General features: G+C 33.7%; 1 protein-coding gene across 1 annotated transcript in view; it reads right to left on the bottom strand.

Moving 5' to 3' along the window:
• Positions 1 to 291: 291 nt before the first annotated feature.
• The window catches only part of LOC118205675 (uncharacterized), a 243,535-nt gene continuing 221,843 nt past the window's right edge, over positions 292 to 21,983 (bottom strand). The window contains exon 3 of the mRNA XM_035377971.2: positions 292 to 2,515. Within this exon, the coding sequence (XP_035233862.1) occupies positions 1,721 to 2,515 (795 nt within the window). The 3' untranslated portion in view covers positions 292 to 1,720. The remainder of the gene's footprint in view (positions 2,516 to 21,983) is intronic.

Below are 21,983 nucleotides of genomic sequence, written 5' to 3'. Positions count from 1 at the left end.
AAACCCTGCTATGAAGGATACTAAAACAATGTTACGGTCCACTCAATCCGCAGTACACCAATCAATGTTTACACCTATTATGATTATATAATAAAATATGACGACATTCCCTTCAGACTGTTTTGAGGTTAGGTTTATGATCATTTTGCATATAATGAGTTATCGTTCTAGAACAGAAACGAGGCAAATGATCATCATACATTTCATACTTATGTATACATACTTTCCTCCCCTTTGCATTTCAGTTCAAAAACAATAAATAAATAAATAAAACAGAACTCCGTATTTCATATTGCACAAAATGAAATTTATTTTCATGAACTTTATTTATAACAGATGATCAAAAAAAGACTTTAATGCCTTTACAGAAAGACTATTACAATAATGATCACCAAGATCATTTAAAAGTAATGACAGCATGAGACGTCATGGAGCACAGAATGAAGTATACAATGTTTCAGCTAACTATGAAGCTCATTGGTGACGTTAAATTAAGACATTTGAAAGGGATAAAGAGGACAACCAACAATGACGTCATAAATGTTGGAGTGCGGAAAGTTCCCTATTCACTTCTTAGAAAAAAGGCCTGTCCTAGTTCAATTTCAACAGAAGTTATTCACTGGTTTCAGATAACATAATACAATAGCATTTTGCTGTCAACATATCAAATATACATATATATAGTCATCTTTCCACACTTTTTAAATTTTTTTCGCTGCTTTAATGACTGGAAATTTTATGCTGCGTTATTTCTAACAAAATGTTCTTTTTTATTTTCAATGATTGCACAACTTACCCACAGACTTCGTATTAAGCAGATTTCAGTTAACAGTATTTGTGTTTTCGTTCAATGATATGTTCAACAGTATTGGGAAATTTAAAAATATAATTTCTGAGCACAAATATTTGAATCGAACATTTCGTACATAAATCTTTCTTGCAAAGATAAATTTATCCCAGAATGTTTCTGTCAACTTTATGCAACAGTATGTTTAGCTGACTTTAAGAAAAACTAAAAAAACCTGCTTATTTAACTCTTTGATGTGAAGATCAAATTAAGTTAAAATTCGAAGGCTCTGTAGTTACTGACGATATTTAAGAGCATATCTGGCAAAGAAATACTAAGGATAGTTAAGTTTATTATATAACAAGTCTCCAGTCATTTTCTAAATCACTAAATAGCCTTTAAATAAGATAAATCACAATAAAACAGAGAAACTTTGGCACAGTCACTAGAATAAGAGATACCGGAAAAGTGTAAGAACTGTTTGTGGTTCTATTGTACTAATGACTTTCATCACATTTCACTCAACAACAGATAGTGACTGAAGAAACATCAGCTGTCTTCTTTTGCTCTTTTCATTCTGTGAAGCGTGAAAAGTTTGCTGAGAAGTCTATACACGCATATTTTTCTCTAATTTGGCATCTGGACCATAAAACGGAACTTCAGAATTATCATTGAAGCTTTATGATAAAAATTGACAATTAAATAAAATTACCCTGTTTGTAAAGAGGAAGACACTGAGCTGAGAGAGAATCCATTCGCTTACTATGTTTTCGAAATGAACGCACATAAAAGTGACACCCGTTTAATCATTCGCATGTTTAGGTATAATTCAAGCATGTCCTTTCACTGAATGTAATATTGAAATGGTTCAGTCTCACAAGAGCTCAGTTTTACGTGTTTCAAGTATAGTATCTAGAAACAAAAAACAAACCGTCAGTGATTGCTTGTGGATATTTCAGCATCTGATACCTCCTGGCTGTTCATGGGGCACCCCTGCATGTGTAACGACGTTTCAACACCTATCGTTTTTACACCAGGCCTCATATCAGATTCTTGGTAAGAAGACGATGTATTGATAGCAGCATCAACGCTAACCACACTGTTGGCATAACAAGGTCCTGAATATTGGGTGTGTTGTATGTGAGTGGTTTCCGTATTGTCGATTGAACTATCTCCAGCAACTCCGTTTTCCATGGAAGAGGGAGAAGACGATCGTCCCCAGCAGAAAACATCAGAAGCTCGGCTGTCCGAGTCAAGACCATTTTCAACGACAGAAAGCGGTGGAGTCATTGTAGTGATCGGAACCATGCCGACAGTCGTTGGAGGGGTGGTCGAAGAAACATCTGAAGATGTGTTACTGCACATGACTTCAGCCGAAGTGGAAATGACTTTTGAATTCAATGATGGAGAAGGTGGAAGAATGGATGATTCAGAATTTGTCGTATTATTATTATGCTCGGTGGAAGATGGTTTCGCGTCACTGTTAGAAGTAAAAATTGGTCCTGGTCCATTAATGACTTGACGCTGAGGTTGCTGTAAACATCCAACAGCAGGTGTAGTTGGATTGCCACTGATGGCAGCTCCAGTTGATTTGTTTTTAGAAGCTTTTTTGGTTGTTCCTTGTGAACCTTGCTTATCACCACTCGATTTCAATTCGGCAGCTTCGGCGTTTGATACACCATCTTGTTTCTTCCACTTTGTTCTGCGATTTTGGAACCAGATTTTTACCTGAAAGAAAAAAACAAAATATAAATTTGCAGTCACAAAAATAAAAATAAAAAAAATCCTGCCTCAAATATAATAATTATGGAGAAATTACTGGTTAAAACAGGGAAATTTACTCAAGTACTTTACTAAACATACTTTTTTTAATATTCAAAACAATTACAGAAAATAATACATGGAAAAAGAGCAGTTTTCACATTTAGAGACCAAATATTAAAACTATATTTTTATTAAAAAAAGAGTAGTAAGTAAAACTATTGCTTAACACTGGCATGAAATGAATTTACACATTTCATTAGCACAAATCAGGCTAATAACTTAATTATATCAAAAGCTTTATTTTGTGAGTGGAATATTTAATAAGTTTATGAGATGTACTGTAAGTGGTTATATAGTAAATGTACTGAAAAATCACTTATTTTAATAAAGAAAAAAAAGTTTAAATATTCATTTTTTTTAAATAGTATATATGAGGAAATATAGAAGATGTCGAAAAGATATTGAAATCAGCAATTTAATACTTATGATTCTCAGAGTATCGTTACCTACTGTTGGACTTTGGTTATTTAGTGTTGGACAAAAGGAAATTATTAAGGCAACCTTGTATTCATGGGCGCTTCTTGAGATAACACTGTTACGCATAGCAGTGAAAACTGAACGCTTTGCCCTATAATTCGAAATGAAATCATGTTCATGACCGTTTCTGATTTGAAGCAGAAGGTGGATGAGGTGTTATTATAATCAACATCAATATTTATGTAGAAAATAATTTTAAATTCCTTCCTAAAGCAAATATTTTTCAGACGCTTTGTCTTTATTTAAGTAACTTAATAATATAAATGCATAAGTAGGTATGATATAGGCAATCAGATCTTTCATCCGCTGTCCTAATTATTTAATGACGGGAAATCTCGTTGAATTTTCCATGTTAGGAAGCTAAGCAAATCGTATAATACTGGGATGATCATACGGTTTTGATGAGTATGAAGAATTGCTTGCTTTTCGGTGTAAATTCAGAAGAAATGTGTTTAAAAGAAAATATACTTATATTTCGAAGTAATTATGTAAAATGCTGTATGTCCTAAATAATGTGCATCATAAACTTCTTTACCCCAAGATTAAAGACATTTGTCCGGTTAAGGTTATTAACGGATATAGTTTTGAAAATAGATTACCTAAGAGCCTGAAATCAACACTCTAATAATATGAGCTACTTCCAAATGAGGTGTTGTAATTTACTATTCTATTAAATAATAAATTAATAGAGCTCACTGGATGGAAAAATTGTTAGGATGTTGGAACAATGTCTGGAATCTGAAATATGTAATTTAAAATTAGAAATTAATATTAATTCTAAACTTCATGTTTTGTAATCGGAAACTTAAGGATTTACGATTATATAATTTAAGAGTGGAATGCATACAGTTCAACCGAAAAGCATCATATCCAGGAAAAATGAACTGAGGCATCAAAATAATATTTCAGATGCATCTCAGTAATATGAGAGTTCATGCAATTTTAAATGCATACTGGAATTAATAGTCATTTCGTTTCATGTAGCAGTAACATAGGCAATATTTTAAACACTTGTGCAGATGAATGTTCTCATCATAGAGTAATCGCATTATCGTATTAAGATAGTCACTCAAATAGCCTAACGTTATTAAGGAATTTAGTAAATAGTTGGTTATTCTCTGATAAGTAATTCAAAAGCATTTATTTATTTGCAAAATAAAACTATATAATCAGTTGCTCTTTACTTCACGATTTGCCTTCATGTTTATGGAAATTGGTAAAATTGGTACGCCTTCATAACAGTGCCTCATAAAAGCATCCGCACACCTATGCACGTCGGAAGTTGTTGAAAAAGAGAAACCTCATAAGGGTGTCCTGGCATGCCGGGATGCCTTTATGTATAAAGTTTCTCTTCCCCTTCTGAAAACCAGTTTTTAAATTGAGAAAAGCAGCCTTTACATGGGACGGGCAGCTTTATGACGGGACATCCCTATGCAAATCTGCTTTTTGGTCTGCATTACTGATCAATCAGTTACACATAGGATGAATCTTCGGCAACTTTATGAGAGAAAAAGGACTTTGCATAAAGGTTTTTGTCGCACCTCTGCGCAGGAAGCACCTTTAGTTGTTTAATTAATGAACCAGTTACAGAAATAAAAATCGACCTACATAAAAAAGCCCGCATCTTGATGGAAATTATTTTTTTTCAGGTTAGAAACTGACTAAATTTTAAAACTGCGCGTATTTTTATGTCAGGTTATAGTTTAACGTTTTCTATCTTAACGAACAACGGTCGGCCAATATAAGGATGTAAGCATCTTTTACCGGGGCATACTTATGCAAGTCTGATCTTCGTTTGCATTATTAAGTAATTAATTTAGCAGAGGATGAAATAAATCTTGGACACTTTTATAAGAAATAAGGACTTTGCTTAAGGATGTTTTGGTAAACTCAAATTCTAACTGATATAATTTATCAATGAACCTAGCAGCTTAACGAACATAGCCAGAACAGAGACATTATAGCCTCCACTTCTTTTGTATACAAATATTACGATAATGCAAATACACATTATAAAATATGAATTAATTTTTAATAGTCGAAAAACAAAGATAAATTGCTTTAAAGAATTGAAAATGTCTAGGTTTCGGGCTTTCCGATTCATTTTGATTTTTTTTTATTGTTTCGCTTATAAGATATTTGCTCCCACCTTTCTACATGCTTTCGTAGTGGAATTGGAAACATTTTCGAAGTCAAGGGTTCGAGACCCGGCGAAGGCACTGCGCATTTTTCACATCTCCTGCTTCAAAAAAGTCCTAATGATTCTACACGCTTAATTGGAGTTTCTTATAAGAAATGCTTAATTCCGCCAGTAGTAGATTTAAGTTCTTTTTATTTTATTTATTTGCATTTGTGTTCATGTATTATGTTAGGGGTGCTCGACTACTGGGGAATTTCATAGTTTTATAGTATTTTATTTACCTGTTACGTATTTAGTCTTAGTTAATGAATATAAAAAACCACTTGCGAGGCGTATTCGGAAACTAAGTACCGTTTTGAAAAACAAAAATAGTAAAACAATTTTTTCGAATCCAATTTTATTTTTACATGAAAATACATGTCTTAAACTATTTTTCAACATAGTTTCCGCCAATGATAAAACACTTGTCATAGCGGGTGTCCAGTTTTTGTATACCATCGTCAAAGAAACTTCCCGCCAGTTTCGATAACCACGACTCCACAGCATTTTTCGTGTCATCGTCAGATCCAAAGCGCTTGCCACCAAGCTCGCGCTTCATGTGCAGGAACAAGTTATAGTCGGACGGCGCCAAGTCCGGCTCTACGGCGGGTGATCGAACTGCTCCCAATGACACGGTCAAATTAACGATTGAGTGACACCAGAAGTATGGGGTCGAGCATTGTCATGGAGCAACACAATTCCTTTTGCTGAGCATTCCTCTTCGTTTATTTTCAATGGCACGCCTTAGTTTTGTTAAAGCCTCACAATATCGTGCCGCATTAATGGTTTCACCTCATTCAGTAAGCAAAACGCCTTTCCTATCCCAGAAGACAGTGCACATGATTTTTTGTGATGACATTGTCACTTTGAACTTTTGTTTTTTTGGAGAATGAGTGTGTCTCCACTCCATCGATTGTTGTTTCGATTCTAGTGTGAAATGACATTTCATCACCTGTCACAATTTGGTTTAAAAAGTTTTCTCCCTCATCACTGTATCGCGTGAGAAATGTCAGGGCACAACCAAGTCGCTTTGTTTTGTGAACATCAGTGAGCATTTTTGGAACCCATCGGGAACACAGTTTGCGATAATTCAAGCGGTCAGACACAATTTCGAACAAAACAGTACGTGAAATTTGTGGAAATGCCTCTGAAAGAGTTGTCATTGTGAAGCGTCTGTTCTCATGAATTGCTTCATCAACTTTCCTTACCAAATCATCAGTGACAACAGAAGGCCGACCACTCCGAGCCTCGGCGTGGACATTTGTTCGACCTGCATTAAACATTCTTACCCACTTTCTCACCATTCCATCACTTATCGCGTATTCACCGTAAACTTCTGTCACTTGACGATAAATTTCGGCCGGTTTAACATTCCTCGCGTTCAAAAATTTAATCACGGCACGAATCTCACAGTCAGCGGGAGAACTAATTGTCTTAAACATTTTGAATGTGCACAACAAACTGAAAACACAACATAGAGCAACCAAAATGGCGACAATTGAAATTCAGTGAACAAGAAAGACTAGTGCGCATGCGCGGGACGCCTACCACAGCGCTGCGACGGCGCTAGAATGAAACGGTACTTAGTTTCCGAATACGCTACGTATATTCAAGTTTTTGTATACTTATCAACATTTTCTATACTTTTTCTTGTTCAAGTTATAAAACATTACAATATAACCTAAATTTACATAACTTTATATATCGTTTTCGAGTTTTGGAAAGGAAGAGGGAAATGATAGTCTATTAATGATGAACGGGTGCATGGGACAAAAAAGTTTGAAAACTCCTGTATTATTTTTTTCAAATCAGGGCTGGATGACTTGAGATGACTTAAAAGATTACATTCATATATATACATTTACTCGTCTTTTTCTCACTTCTTCTCTTTTGATCTTCGGTTAGCTGCTACATACATTCCATGGTAATAAAATCGGCAATGAGAAATTTTTGTGGTGTTACTTTTCCTTAAGTCCTGAAGCACGTGCTGATTTTATTTAGCGGTTAATTCAGTTTTGATTCAAGTACTTTTGCTTCTTAAAACTTATTCACAGCTATCATATTAATCGTTTAGTTGACAAATTCAGTTACACCTAAAATTTTATTTATTCATTTTACTATTCCCTCTTTTTTTCCTCTCTTTATACCCCCTTTCAAACTTCGGTTTCCTACGAAAAATTGGTTTATTTCAAACAATAAATCTCTTCGATTTATTGTTTGAAATCCACATATTTTGCGTCCTAGCAAAGTAGATAGTATTGCTATTTGAAGGAAATATTCATTGCACACGTCGGACAAAAGCGAATCATTGAAAAATATATACAGTTATGCTTTGAATAACGCATCTTTTTCCTTATTAAATAACTGCACAAGGATTAATTTGCAGTTAATTAATTTGCTATGCTATTATTTCAACAACTAATACCACAACAAATTTTTTTTTCTAACAATTGGCTCTGCCATTTTTGGCAATTCAATTAAATATAAGATTTTATATTCTATGTCTTAAATCTTTGGGGCCTAATTAAAATTTTAGTACGAAAACATGTTTTGTGATGTCAACTTCATCATCAACGAATTAAAAATATCACTTTACTTCTATAAAATGTCTTAAGATTTTATAAAATATTAAAAGGGAACATGTTCCTTACACGCGTCCAGATATCTATTGATTTACTCGATAAAGGAAACCGTCACTTTAGCAACTTTCCTTTGCACATAATAAATTCGAACGACAGTTATTAACGCTTAATTACGGCATTCTGGAACTTATTTCCAGCGAGCGCCAAAGTTCTGGGCTATCCGTAGGAATCTTTTAAAGTTTATTACGACATGGTTTTCCAGGTGCGAAAATTGAACAGGTTGAAAAGTTAATTACAGAAAATTTTAAAACTCCATCGTTGTAACGTAAGCACATCTATAATCATTTACGACAGCTAAAATTCGAACATCGAAAACAATTTAGGAGGCACGTGTTTGAAATATGAGACGCTTCGGTTTTGTTTCCCAGAGAACACTTTAACTCCATTAATGAGCGGGACCGTTTGGTCGGTTCAAAAAGGTCGACTACTAGCGCCACCCACCGGTAATCGTGTAAAACGCCTTCTAATATCCCGGCCGCCATTAATCAAGAAATGGAAGATAATAAACTGCCTTCATAACGTCACTTTCAACGCTAAATGGGGACGGGAATTGCTTCAAATGGCAGATTAAAACTTACTTAGGCAGCAGGATAGTTTAGCTGATGTAATGAACTCACATTGCGCTTTTAATATGCTCGTTTACGGGCAAACGATCGACGCGGCGGGCGCCATGTTAAAGCCCAAATTAAAATGGCGTATCAATTTTATTTATACTTTGTAATTTCGTTATAGGGCGACTCAGCAGATTGTGAGAGGCGCGAGGGAGGTGTTATTAAACTTGAAGTGGCCAGGACACGAGCCTGGTTTTGATTTTTGGGGTATGATGTCGTTGCGCGGGGCTATTAAAAGAGAGGCATTTGTATTTTTTAATCAAAATGCCGCGCGCGTATGGATCGTGCAGAAACACTGCTTCCACATTCTTTTTGACCATCGTTTTAATGAAGAAAGGGTTTGATTATAAAGCAAAGTACATTTCCCATTTTAAATGATTTTGAACAAATATAAAACTGTATCTTTGAACAGCGCAGTTTTAACATTTCGAAACAGACGGTGCGCGGTATTGGTATGCCATCTTCAAGGGATTCGGCGCCATGTTAAGTTAGAAGTAAAGACATACTGGAAGTTAAGACACAGTCTACTAATAGCGTTTGTTAAACGTATACATATACTAAACATACTGTAATAAATACAGCGATGAAGTTAAACGAATAGCAAGTTTTTATCACTATGTGAAGTGTAACTCGGGCGAAGACAGTGAGAGCCATAGGTGAGACAAGCACCTGCCCAGCCTTTCCTATCTCAACACGTTACCCTATTCATGAACTTCACGAATTTTTTTGTCCCATGTGCATCACAGACGTTATATCTAATGACTGCAGATGCTGATATGCGATTTTGTTTCTTGTCTTAATGATACTGAATCGGAATCAGGTCCACGAATTAATCGTGTCCAAAAGGGAGGGGTAGCGCCTGACGAAGGGCAAGGAATCGGGCATCTAAATAGGTGACAACACGAGCTTTGCGTATCTCCGTTCAAGTTTTAATGGAAAAGACTCTGGGGGGGGAGATGCAAACCTTATCTCTTTCCCCCTACCACCGGCATCTTGAGGGGACTTTAGACCTCCATGGTATTTTAAGTGCTCCCATATTATAGACACACTACACATTTGCAAACAGTTATGCTTTCTCAGTTATTTGAATTGGGGTTCAATGATATGGAAGCCCGCACAACTAGCCACTATAGCAATCTATAGAACTGTTGCTATGTTGCTACAGTTAATACTTAAAGAGCGAATTATACGCCTTTATGTAAGAAATCTGTAATTTCTTTGTCACTTAATAATACCTTAATGCGTATCCGAGTTTAGCCCATACGGCATTTGTTACTAAATTAGTGGATGAAACAAGAAGTTGATCACAAGCCAGGAATGATATTTTAATCTCACTTAATTACATAATAATGGAGAAGTTTTAAATTCATTTTGAAATATTTATGACGATATTCAAATTGATTATAAAAAAACTATGAAACAGTAATTTTTCTTTGAAAATTAAAGCCACACAAGAAGAAAATTAAGAGTTTCTAACCGACGTTCAGATTCAAATTATATCGGGCAGCTTAACTTCGTGTTGCACCCAAACGTAAGAAATCCTCGAGAAAGTCTTCTGAGACAGAAGACGAGTTAAAATATATACTAGTCAGAATTACGTTTACAAGTTCTTTATCTCAAAACACATTAGGTCATTTTCAATATTCTTCGAGTAGAAAAATTCTCTTCTACGAAACAGCCTATTTTGTTTTCCAAGTTAGAAAATTAACATTTTATGGGGATGGCGCAGCTGCTTCTGTCTATGCAAGCTATTAAGCTTATTAACAGTTTTAGGAGAGAAAACACCAATTCTCTGATTTAATTCCATCATCTTCACTATCCTATAATAATTAATCTTGTAAAGTCATTAGGTTTTTTTTTTTTTTAAGTAAGAGATGTGAAAAATGTGCAATGCCTTCACCAGGACTCGAACCTCGACTCTCGAATACGCGCCAAGTGTGCTACCGTTACACCACGAAGGCATGCAGAATGGAGAGGAAAAATACCTTATATACCCCCCTTTAAAAAGGAGTAAGGGACCCAGTCGCCAAATCCTTGTGGTAAGAATCATTATCCACCACTTTTTAGTTGGGTCCCAACTGTAGAGTCATTAAGTTTTTTAAAGCAGGAAACCTAAAAAATGTGCAATGCACTCGCCGGGACTCGAACATGGCCTTTCGAATACGTGCTGAGTGTGGCTACCGGTGCATCCCGAGAGCATGCAGAAGGGAGGGAAAAATATCTTATAAGCTTGACTAAGTTATTTTAAATATCGTTTCCTTTGTTTATTTTGCATAAAAATTTTCTCCTTTCTCATGATTTCTGCATAAAAGAACGTAACGCACTATGAAGATTTATTGTTCGAAGCGCCGGTAATAAAACGATAAAAAATTATAACTATGAAATTTACTGCTAAAATGTAATGTTCACAATTCCAATATATTTCTTGTTAAATTTATTAGATTATTGCTCATAAGTACATTTTCAGAACGATATTGAAGTCAGCAAGTAGTATTTCATTCACATCCTCGCATGTTCTGACTTAAGTAATGTAGCCGCTATTTTAATTCCACGACAAGAAAAAGTTCCATTTTAATTTGCGATTTTATTTAAATAATGAAAAGAATAATACAAGCTTTCAGGTATTAAAAAGAAATATTGTAACAGAAAAGTTTCTGTTAGAAATTTAGGTAACTTATAGATAACTTATGCAGGTACGGTTTTTGAAAAAGGACACCATATTCATATAAAACACGGTACTATTCTTTACGATTATTTAATTTCTTCTTTAACAAAGCGCAGCACAGTAAAAGAATGAACTTTGATCTTGAAAAACAAAATATATTAAAAACAAATTTACTGCGTGTGACATTTAAAAAATTATTATTTAGTATGTGATATTAAAAAGAAATTTATTATGTCCCACACATAGCTTTGTAATGCTGTACTTGATTTTGTATCTTTGAACACAAAGAGTATACCTGACAAATGATCTTATTAATCAAAGGTATTTGTAATTTAAATATATATATAGATAAATTCAAATAAATATTAGATCGAAATGTTGAAAGAAAATGAGTATAAGTAGTATCAATTGCTGTGGCTAATTCAAAGAGAAAAAAAATGGATATAACAATCTTTGCTAAATTCTGTTGAAGATGAGATCAAAACTATCAAAATGTTTCTTGCATTTTAAGATTGAAATTAATGTCAGTTAAACACACTTCTTATCATCTGTGACATTTTTAAAGGCTTTAATTATAACTCTTTCTTTACATTTCAAGAACTGCTTTCTTCAGTTAGGATTAAGAAGTGCTGAATGATTCTCTTTTTCCTTTAGTTTCGAGAATAAATCTAAAATAAACACTTTGGGCGCATTCTATAAATATTTATTTTTCATAGACAAACTAAACCAAATAAATAAGTAAATAAAAATAAACATTTTGGGCACATTCTATACAAAAAAAATGAAAAATAGATAAAAAAAGACTTTTTGGATCCATTCTATAAATATTTATTTTTCATAGATAAACTAAAATAAATAAATACATAAATAAAAATAAATAAATAAAAGTAAACATTTTGGGCACATTTTATAAATATTTGTTTTTCATAGACAAACTACGCTAGAACAAATTATTATTTAAAGCACCTACGTTAGTACTATATATCATCTAAATTATGGTTTAATTTCTTTTCTTCATGTTTATACGAAAAACGTATAAGGAACATAAATAGCTATAAAATGATTTTTATTATTAGCAACGTAAGGAATAGGCAATTCGAAAGCCAATATTTTACTAACTATCTTTCAACCTTTGAGGTGGATCAAAACACTAATGGGAAATATTTTGATTCATTCTTTTGCATTGAAAAATAAATATTGTTATACTATTACATTTCAAAAGATACATTATAAGCGCTGCCTGTTTAGTAATGATTCATTGATTTCCGATGTCTTTATTATATTTTGTTCCTTTTACGATAGATATGAACGTGTGGTGATGATTTTAAGTAGTACTTATAAAATGTTTATATGAAGAGAGTCGAAGCTTCTGCTATTTACAGGTTTACAAAGCAGTTGATTTTAATTTAACAAATTTAATTCTTTTAATTTACTTATTTAAGCTCTTTGATTAATAAATCTAGATACCTAAAAACGAAATAACACGGACAACATGTTCTGGAGAAATAGATTAATTAAGATTTACAGAATCCTTAATTTTTTAGCACACTGTAACAGTCCCAATTATTTGGGATTATTACAGTACATAGATACACTATAAAGTATGTTATATGTTAAAGATAAAAAATTAATTCATTTCTCTTGTGAGTATCACAGTTTTCTTAGGATAAAGGCCTCAGTTTCCAGTCTAAGAAACAGAGAACAAATGTTTGAAAATCAAGCCATTAAATCCTATAGATACTTAAGCAGCACTGAGTTTCTCATTCATTGTAATGGTGCAGTCTCAAACAACGTGGGAATAAATGGAGTTTGTTTATGTCTGACTCCACGGGGAGACAGTGATGGAGAAATTTTCCGCAGGGGATTTTTGAACTGGTCTCTGTGACCCCCGGGAGTCTGGAACAGAAACTTTAATGATTCTATCTATGTCTCTACTACAGAGCTAAACCTAAGTACAACATTATTAATGCTTAGTACAAATGAATTCCTCTTTCAAATTTCGTGGGTAAAATAAGTATATATTATGTCTGCTGTAGTTTAATTCCATGTAAAATGAAAAATCTCTCTTTATCTAAAAATCTAACCTCATTGCGTAATTTTAAATGCCTGTAAATTTGGACGTCAAAGAAATCGGTAACAATAATAACTATACAGATAAATTAATTAACTTGAACAAATATGATGATTTCAGTTGAAGTTGTTAATTCGTATATGTATGAAAAGTGCGTTTTAATAGCATAATCAGACTACAGTTGTAGTTTGAAAAACTTGCATTAAATTGACTGGTTCAGAAAACTAATTTTAAAAGTCTTGTTTCTCATGATAATAGATAACAGTAGCAATAGGCTTTCGCTTTCAAAATATAACTAATACTGCAGCAATATTTAAATAATCTCGAAACCTTTTTAATTAATAAATGAAGTGAAATATAACTGACACATTCAGAATTATGTTTCAGCGTGAATACCAGTGTCTGGATGAAAACATTTTAAAAACAAAATGGTCACAGTGAAAACATATTTATCACATTATGTGATAACATTCTTAAACGATGTAATTGAATATAATGATGATATGTTGATTCCTTATTAAAGACGAAAAAAAGAAATATTATGCTCATTTATTTCTGCATCATAAGAGATTGTTTTATCTTTTTATCTCATTTTGGTTTATGAAAAAAAAAATCTTGCGGAGAAATTCTTGCGGAAAATTGCACTTTTCACATTTAAGCAACACATTTTATTAATCTGCAATTTGATTACTTTCACAAATTTGTCTTTCATCAAAAATATAAAACGCGGTTTCACATTCTTTTGTATAGTAAGTGTATGTAATTCTTTCGTATGGTAGTCTCCCGCCTTCTTGGCGTGCCTTCGTGGTGTGGTGGTCTGCACGCTGGGCGCGTATACCAGAGGTCCACGGTTCGATTCTCGGCGAAGGCATTGCTCGTTTTTCACATCTCCTGCTCCCCAAAAATCCTAATGTCTCTACAACTGCTTATTAAAACTCATCTCAATATTTTGACGCATATGTAAGCATGTAAGGAATTATATAACAAAATATTGTTACGTGCATACGGGTTCGTGATGGATTGAATGCATACAGAACTGATGATAATTTGACGACATTTATTTTTCCAAAAGAAACACTTCACAGCTCTGGAATTTTCACACAAGTACTACTATAGCTCTTCTCAGTAACACAGAACACAATAAGGAGTTACCACTTCGTGCTATAAAGAACGTTAAACAGAAGACAATATAAAAAAGCCTCAAATGCGTAAGCTCACACATTCATTTTCCAATACTCTGAGCTAAACTTTAAACTCTGAACTAAACTGAGATCTGATACTCTCTCCAGTCTCATAGTTTTCTCCGATCCGCCTAGAAATTTCTAGTACCTCTGATTTCTCAAAATTTCAGGAAGCCATATACAATTACAGTTACAGAAGGCTGGATTAAGTTACACTTAGATAGGGATAGGACCAGTTACATTTATACAGGGATCGGACTAAAATATCCTCAAGTTTGAGGATCTTTGACGATTTCTCGTCAAATAAGGTGACGAAACTTAAACGGCTATACCTATCGCTAGCTTGGCGCTATTGGCCAGATAGGCCTTAATGTTAAATTTTGAGTTGCTCCTGTAACCTTATTTTAACGGCGATCAATTTATTAAACTTATTTTACTTTTATTCACATTCTTTAGGCCTTTCTGCAACATACAAGAGATACTACAATTTACATATAATTTTACTAAAATTGTTTACATATATACAAAATTGATAACAATATATTTGATTTATCCCTAGGTTTATTTATAATTAAATAAAAATAATTAACTGCACTCTAAAGATATTTTGATCTTTTTATCTGTTAAGAATTTAGTTAATAAATTTTATAAGTGAATTATGAGGCAAATACTATAGCTCGAATGAAAATGTAAGTGCCAATCCTATAATCTGAAATGTTTTCTTTCAACTCACATTATAAACCATCAAATCAAATATAGCGATACAGAAATCTAGCTCTGCTACGAAAGAACAATATTTTCTTTTTTCTGTTCTTAAAATAACAGAGTTGAAAAAGGGCGGAGTAAAATGCTAACCTTTAGCACAAATCCCCCAGGAAAATACTAAACTGCTTAAACTGATCACATACTTGGCGGAGTTAAATACTCTGATTACTTAAGGCAGAAAAAAAAAGACAAAGAAATAGCTAAATTCTAAATTTAAATTAGACCCTCTTGAATAAATGAAAACGCTTTTTTTGCTTTGTTTACTCTACAGGAAAATTTTCATTGGTTTAAAAGCTCGATAAAAAGTTTAAGTCAAACATTGGCAAATTTTTATTTCTTGAAAAAGACAGCAGTTTTGTAACAAAATGGCTTAAGGGAAAAACTCTAGGCAAAGTAATAAAATGTAGGACCTCCTTAAAAAGCATTCAGGCGCAAATTTCGCTTTTGTAACGACAAAAGGAAGGGAGAAAAAAATCTCTTCAAACAGAGAACGAATGTGCATAAACTCAAGCTTCAGATAAACTGCCCTGAAAGGGATAAATGATGATTGCAAGATTTAAAAGAATGTATCTTTTTTCAGTAGTGTATCGATATAGTTTATCTTAACTAATAAAAAATATGTGCGTAACAAGTTGCATCGTACATTGATCTTCCATGCTTGACATTACAAATGAGACTTAAAGGAAAAAAAAGTTTAAAAAAACTATTCATCTTGATAGCATACCATTGATGGTCCAACTTTAAGTGCAGATGCGTATGAGATTCAAACCGATATATTTACGAAACAATGTGGATGGGTGTGATTTATAATGGAAAAAACGTTTTTTTTCTTAAATCTGTTAAAGAAATTGGAGCTTGCTACATAATTTAAAGAACAGAGGCAAAAGTGACAAAATATGGTTCTAACTTCAGTATGTTTACAGGTATACCTCAAACGAACGCTTTTGTAACTGACACACCTAGAAGCATGTTTACTAGGATGACGCTATTCGTAGTCAGATAGCCACAGAGAAATGATCAATGAATGGACAATCGAGTGTTATAATACTGTTAAAGCGGAGAATGAAATGTTACACTTTCGTCATATTATGTAATATGAGTTTCAAAACCAAGTATGAGCTGGAAGTACAATGGAAATATTTGAGATATGTATTTGAAATGTAAATCTGCTCACAGTAAAAACTTTATTTAAGGAGGTTTCGAAATGGTGATTTAATTTGGAATCTAAACTCTACTGTAGACGATCCTCCGGTATAATATTATATCATCGTACATCATTTAGTTCAAAATAAATTAAGGATTACGAATTCGGATTAAAGATGCTTAATATTGAAAGTTCGTTGCCTGTATAGAAACTGGGTGTTACTCGGGGGGGAGGGCTGTATTTTGCTTTTATAGGAACTCGGAGTTACTGCCAATCTCGAATCAATTTGACAGAAAAAAGTAACATAGCTTGTGTGTCTGTAGCCATTTTTCTGCTCAGAGGCAATGAAAAACAGGTATTTGTAAATCGAGTAGTAACAGATGAAGCAAAAGTGTACAAGACCATACAATAAAAAGAGTTGAAAATAAGCAGGTTAAATTCCAGAAATGGATGACAAGAGTAATGCTTCATCTAACGAAAGCGTTGCGGTCTGTTTTGTAGAACTACAGGAGGATCATTTTATTTGAGCAATTTCATTCTATCTGGCGAACAAATGCTATGGGCAACTCATAAAGAAACTTATAAACTTCCGATTTTGGCCACTCAAAACGGATTCAGCATTAAAAGCCAGACCACTCGTGATCAGATAAAGCATTTGAGACAAGATGCAGACAGACCGCTTGTAACCGTAAGAGATACTCTAAAAATTATAGGAATTAAAATGGAAAATCCTCCAGCAGTCACTTTATTCTCGATATCTTTTTGCCACAGATTTTTATCTGTTTCCATCAGGGTAAAACTGTTCGAATGACAACAAGTATGATTCCACTGAAGCTATCAAAAACTATACTACAAACTTCTTTAGCAGAAAGGTCATTCAGTTTCTGCAAGAAAGAAATCTACACACTACACACTTCTAGAATACTGGACGCCTTCTACAGAAAATTACGAAATGACGGCAATGATATCAGTTACAAAGAAACTTAATCTGTTTAGGATATTGTTGTTTATACTGTGTTTTGAAATAGGGAATGAAATTTTACAATCATCCACTATAGGTATATACTTACATATGTAACTTTTAAAACAACCGCGTATTTATATGTATTAAATAATATTTTTAACTAAACTTTCTGGGCTGTATGTGAGGAAAATTAAAATATGAGACTCATATGGAAATAGAAATGGGCTACTAATAAAATTTTAAGCAACAAAAAAGTTTAATTTATACAACTGACTACAATCGTTTCATTGAATTTCTCTTTCACAATTTTGATCTAGCCCACAGTGTTCAACCGCTCGATTTTATTTTTAATAACATATGATTAAGAAGAAAGTTGTGATACAGAAAAAAGTTATTTACTTTTAGATAAATTATACTAAAACCAAAAAATATATCTATCCTTTATTGAAAGTTTGTTTTGCCGTCTTTTTTACTGGCAGTCCCATTTTGATTTTTATAATTTTTATAATTTTAATAAATGCGACATAATTTTTATAATTTTAACATTAGCAGTATCATTACTTTATATACTTTTTTTGCTCAATTTCTTGTGCCTGTTTAGTTATAATTATTTTTACTTTATCTATATGTGATGAAAACAGAAAAAGACGTAAGAATGTTGCGACGCGGCAAATGTAGATCCATGCTGAAGAGGAATCTTGGCGGCGGAGTAAGATTAAAATTCATTTTTATTTCAATTGACATTCGTGGCCACAATTTACTTGGCAATGCAATCGTGCCGCTTCAAGAACATTTATACTTTTGATACTGTTGCGATAGAAAGTTATATATGTAAGTATATATATATATATAGTGGATGAAGCAAAAGTTCAACCTTGTTCAATGTTCAACATTGAACACTGTCGCATACTTTTTCCAAGAACTACAAAATTTCCGCTTCTCCAGAGTAGCTTGAATTCTACATTCTTTAGCAAGAACACCGTTTGGTCATCTTTAGGATTCATTTGGATCACGCATAGAGGGTCGGGTTAAGATTTCAATAAGTATGCCTTTTTCAATTATAATTTTTCAATTATTGTTTCAGGCCCACCAGCGGCCGAGCGGTAAAGTCGCTGAACAGTGGTAGTTCGGTCCGAGGTTCCGATCCCGCGAACGGGCTGGCTGCAAGGGTGGTTTCGTGGTTTTTCCCATGTGTAACGTGTATACGAGCCAGTTTCCCTTAGAAATGAGGCTACTGCCTAAGGGAAGGGATGCCTCGGAGGCATCCCTCCCCTTAGGCAGTAGCCCTAGTGTGCTTTGCCGTAATTAAATACACCAATTATTGTTTCAAACAGGTTATCAGTTTTTAGCTGTTTAAAGCTCAGATTTAACCTTTTTTGTTTTCTTGTTTAGTTTAGCATAATCGGGGACCTCCCAGGTTTTAGTTTGTTTAAATGAATATTTGTTTTGCTCTTTATTTATACTTGATTTTTTGTGTGTGTGATTATGGCAAAGCCTCGAGGGCTATCTGCCTAAGGGGAGGGATGCCTTCGTGGAGGACTTTCTAAGGGAAACTGGCTCGTATACACGTTACACATGGGGAAAACCACGAAAACACCCATGCAGCCAGCCCGTTCGCGGGATTCGAACCTCGGACCGAACTACCAGTGTTCAGCGACTTTACCGCTCGGCCGCTGGTGGGCTATACTTGATTTTGAATTTCGGATTAACATATATTGGTTTTAGACCAATTTGTTTCTTTGAATTTCAGTTTACATAATGTAAAGTTCTATGGTTTGTCATATTGGCACTATGAAAAGTTTTATTCTTTTTTTCAAGTGTTTCGAAAATGTGTAGGGAAAATTCTGGAACATTTGAGTATTGAGTTTTCGGTTTTATATGAATAAAGTCTTTAATAAAAATTTGATGAAATCTTTTTACGGTTTTCGATCTGAAATGGACCAGGAGAATGGAACATATTTTCGAAACATATTAATCAACTTTTATGAAGCTTTAATTCATTTTTCTATGGTGAGTTCTGAATTTGAATTTCAATAAATGGATTTTAATTTTTATTTGTATAATTTTATATATTTTCCCTTTCGCATTTTTAATTTTAAGATTGTTCTACTATGAATTCTCTCCTTAAGTGGATCAGTTTTGATATTGTGTTAAACCTCTTATACATGTTTGCAATTATAGAGGAATTGCCTTGCTTTTATTCCAATTTACTAATTAACTTAGATGCTTTAAGTATATATATATATATATATATAGATATAGATATAGATATAGATAGATTTTTTTTCACTCAGCAAACTTTCTGTAAATTATCAAATTTATGCCTGAATAAACATGCAATAACTATAAGACAAGAAGCAATCACTAAATAAACTTTTATACGTTTATTCAGAGGGAGGGGGGAAGTATCCATGTTATTGCCACTACTTCGATCATCATATGGGAATGACACAAAAATGTTCTAAAATGGAATAATTCTTGTTCAAATTTTAATGTGCTTGATAGTAACACATTAAACGCTATTAACGAAAGTATATTGTTGATGTAAGAAGCTTCCATTTTCAACTGTCCATTAAAATGTTTTGAAATGAAATGGCGAGACGCGTATGTCGTAATTTCTGATTAAAATGATAATTTTAATCCTGATTAAATAATACATTTTCCTTTTAATAGAGACTTAAATACTTTCGCTGATTCAGAAGTATTTTCAGCTCAATTAAAATATGATTAAAAACTTGCATCACAGTTACTTCTGAAATAAAAGATGCTATTGATGTGTTAATGTCACAGAGTGAAAGTTCACACAAAGGCTGGTAATTTGAGTCCGGTTATCAGATTGTGTAATTTTGAACAAAGTTGCATTTTTTGAAGAACAACAATACCTACTGACATCAAAAAATAAAGTAAAATTACAGTCTGACAATGTCTGCTGCTAGAAACAAGCCGACAATTGTCTACTCCATTCAACGGTTTAATTACAGGATACGATGTTTGCAATATATGAAATACAGAAGAGGAAAATTATGAAGATTCTGAAGATGAAACAGAATACGGACATTCACAGGTTTGGTTCAAAAAGATGATTAGCAGCTACAATACAAGCCCCTGATTTCTCATGTAAAGATTGCTGTACATATTGTATTATTTCAACCGAAATTTCTGAACAGGCAGCTGTAATATTTCTTTTCATATCTTCTAGTGAATAAGTGAGAGAATTTGCTGCTGAAACTCCTTCCAGCCATGAAGTAGGCCCACCAGCGGCCGAGCGGTAAAGACGCTGAACACTGGTAGTTCGGTCCGAGGTTCGAATCCCGCGAACGGGCTGGCTGCATGGGCGTTTTCGTGGTTTTCACCATGCGTAACGTGTATACGAGCCAGTTTCCCTTAGAAAGTCCTCCACGAAGGCATCCCTCTCTTTAGGCAGATAGCCCTCGTGTGCTTTGCCATAATTGAATAATCCAATCCAATCCAGCCATGAAGATAACCAAGCGGAAGTATCTTTTAGTTTTCCTTACAAAAAAAAAAAAAAAAAAAAAAAAAAAAAAAATCTAAAAGCGTCAAATCTGGTGGGCAAGCCGGCCAACGAACAGTTCCCTTTCGTCAAACACCATGTCTTGAACTATCTGCTGTGCCAACCATCATAATGATACCATAGGTTCCTCCAAGTCTGTAGTGTAAGATCTTTTAACATCTGTGGACGTTCTTTTGCCACATTCATTGATATCCAGTGTTCGGTCCATGAACAATAGGCCTTTATTCCACACCACACATTTACAATCTGTAGCCGCTGATGCTCCACTTGAAGAAGCCAATGGGATTTGTTATTGACCTATAGTGCATATGTCTGCAGTTGACGTAATCATTATTTATAAAATTTGCTTCATCACTAAGGAAGATGCATAACAAATCTGGTGTAAAAAGTCTTAATGCCCACGTATAAAAGTTAACAAAACTTTCAAAATCATTTTTATCTAACTCATGATAGAGAGCGACATGAAACAGATGGAATTAATGACGCGGAAGAATACGTAGCACCCTTGGGTGACTGATGCCAATCCTTCTTGCAATGTTTCGGGAACTAATTTGTGGATCTTCGGCAAGAGCAGCCAAAACATTAATTTTACCCTTTTCTCCAGGTACTAGTTTGTTTCTGTTACGCTTTGTAGGTGTTGTCTTCCAGTTTCCCGTAACTGATTAAAAAGGCTCACAAATAATTGTCGAAATGGTTTATGTTTATTCAAACATCTTTCAATATACACATTACAAGAACAAATAGCACTCTTCCTACACTCCCAAAAGACCATGAGCATATCGTTTTTTTTTTTTTTTTTTCAAAGCATTAGTAAATACCATCTTGCAGCTCGTTTGTTTCTACGATACATAACAAAAGTACTGACAAGAAAGCTCAGTGCAAGCAATGGAAAACGAAGCAAATACAAATAAACATGTGAACATCGCAGCCAGTAAGAGCGCTTTTAAATGGAGTAGGCATGTGTCAGAATATATAGTTTTGATATTACAACAGCTCGTAAACTAGTTGCACTGAAATACTGCAAAAAACACCACTAACATTTTAATTTTCTATAGTTTGTTTCATTTATACCAATAAGCATTGTTCTATTCGAAAAATATATAACTTTGTTAAAAACGTATGCTATCTAATAATTATTAAA

Source organism: Stegodyphus dumicola, chromosome 5 (assembly GCF_044657685.1).
Source record: "Stegodyphus dumicola isolate Sdum_Otavi_A_Nest chromosome 5, ASM4465768v1".
Classification (NCBI taxonomy): Eukaryota; Metazoa; Arthropoda; class Arachnida; order Araneae; family Eresidae; genus Stegodyphus; species Stegodyphus dumicola.
The sequence above is the reverse complement of the archived record's forward strand: the minus strand, read 5'-3'. Positions and strand labels throughout refer to the sequence as shown.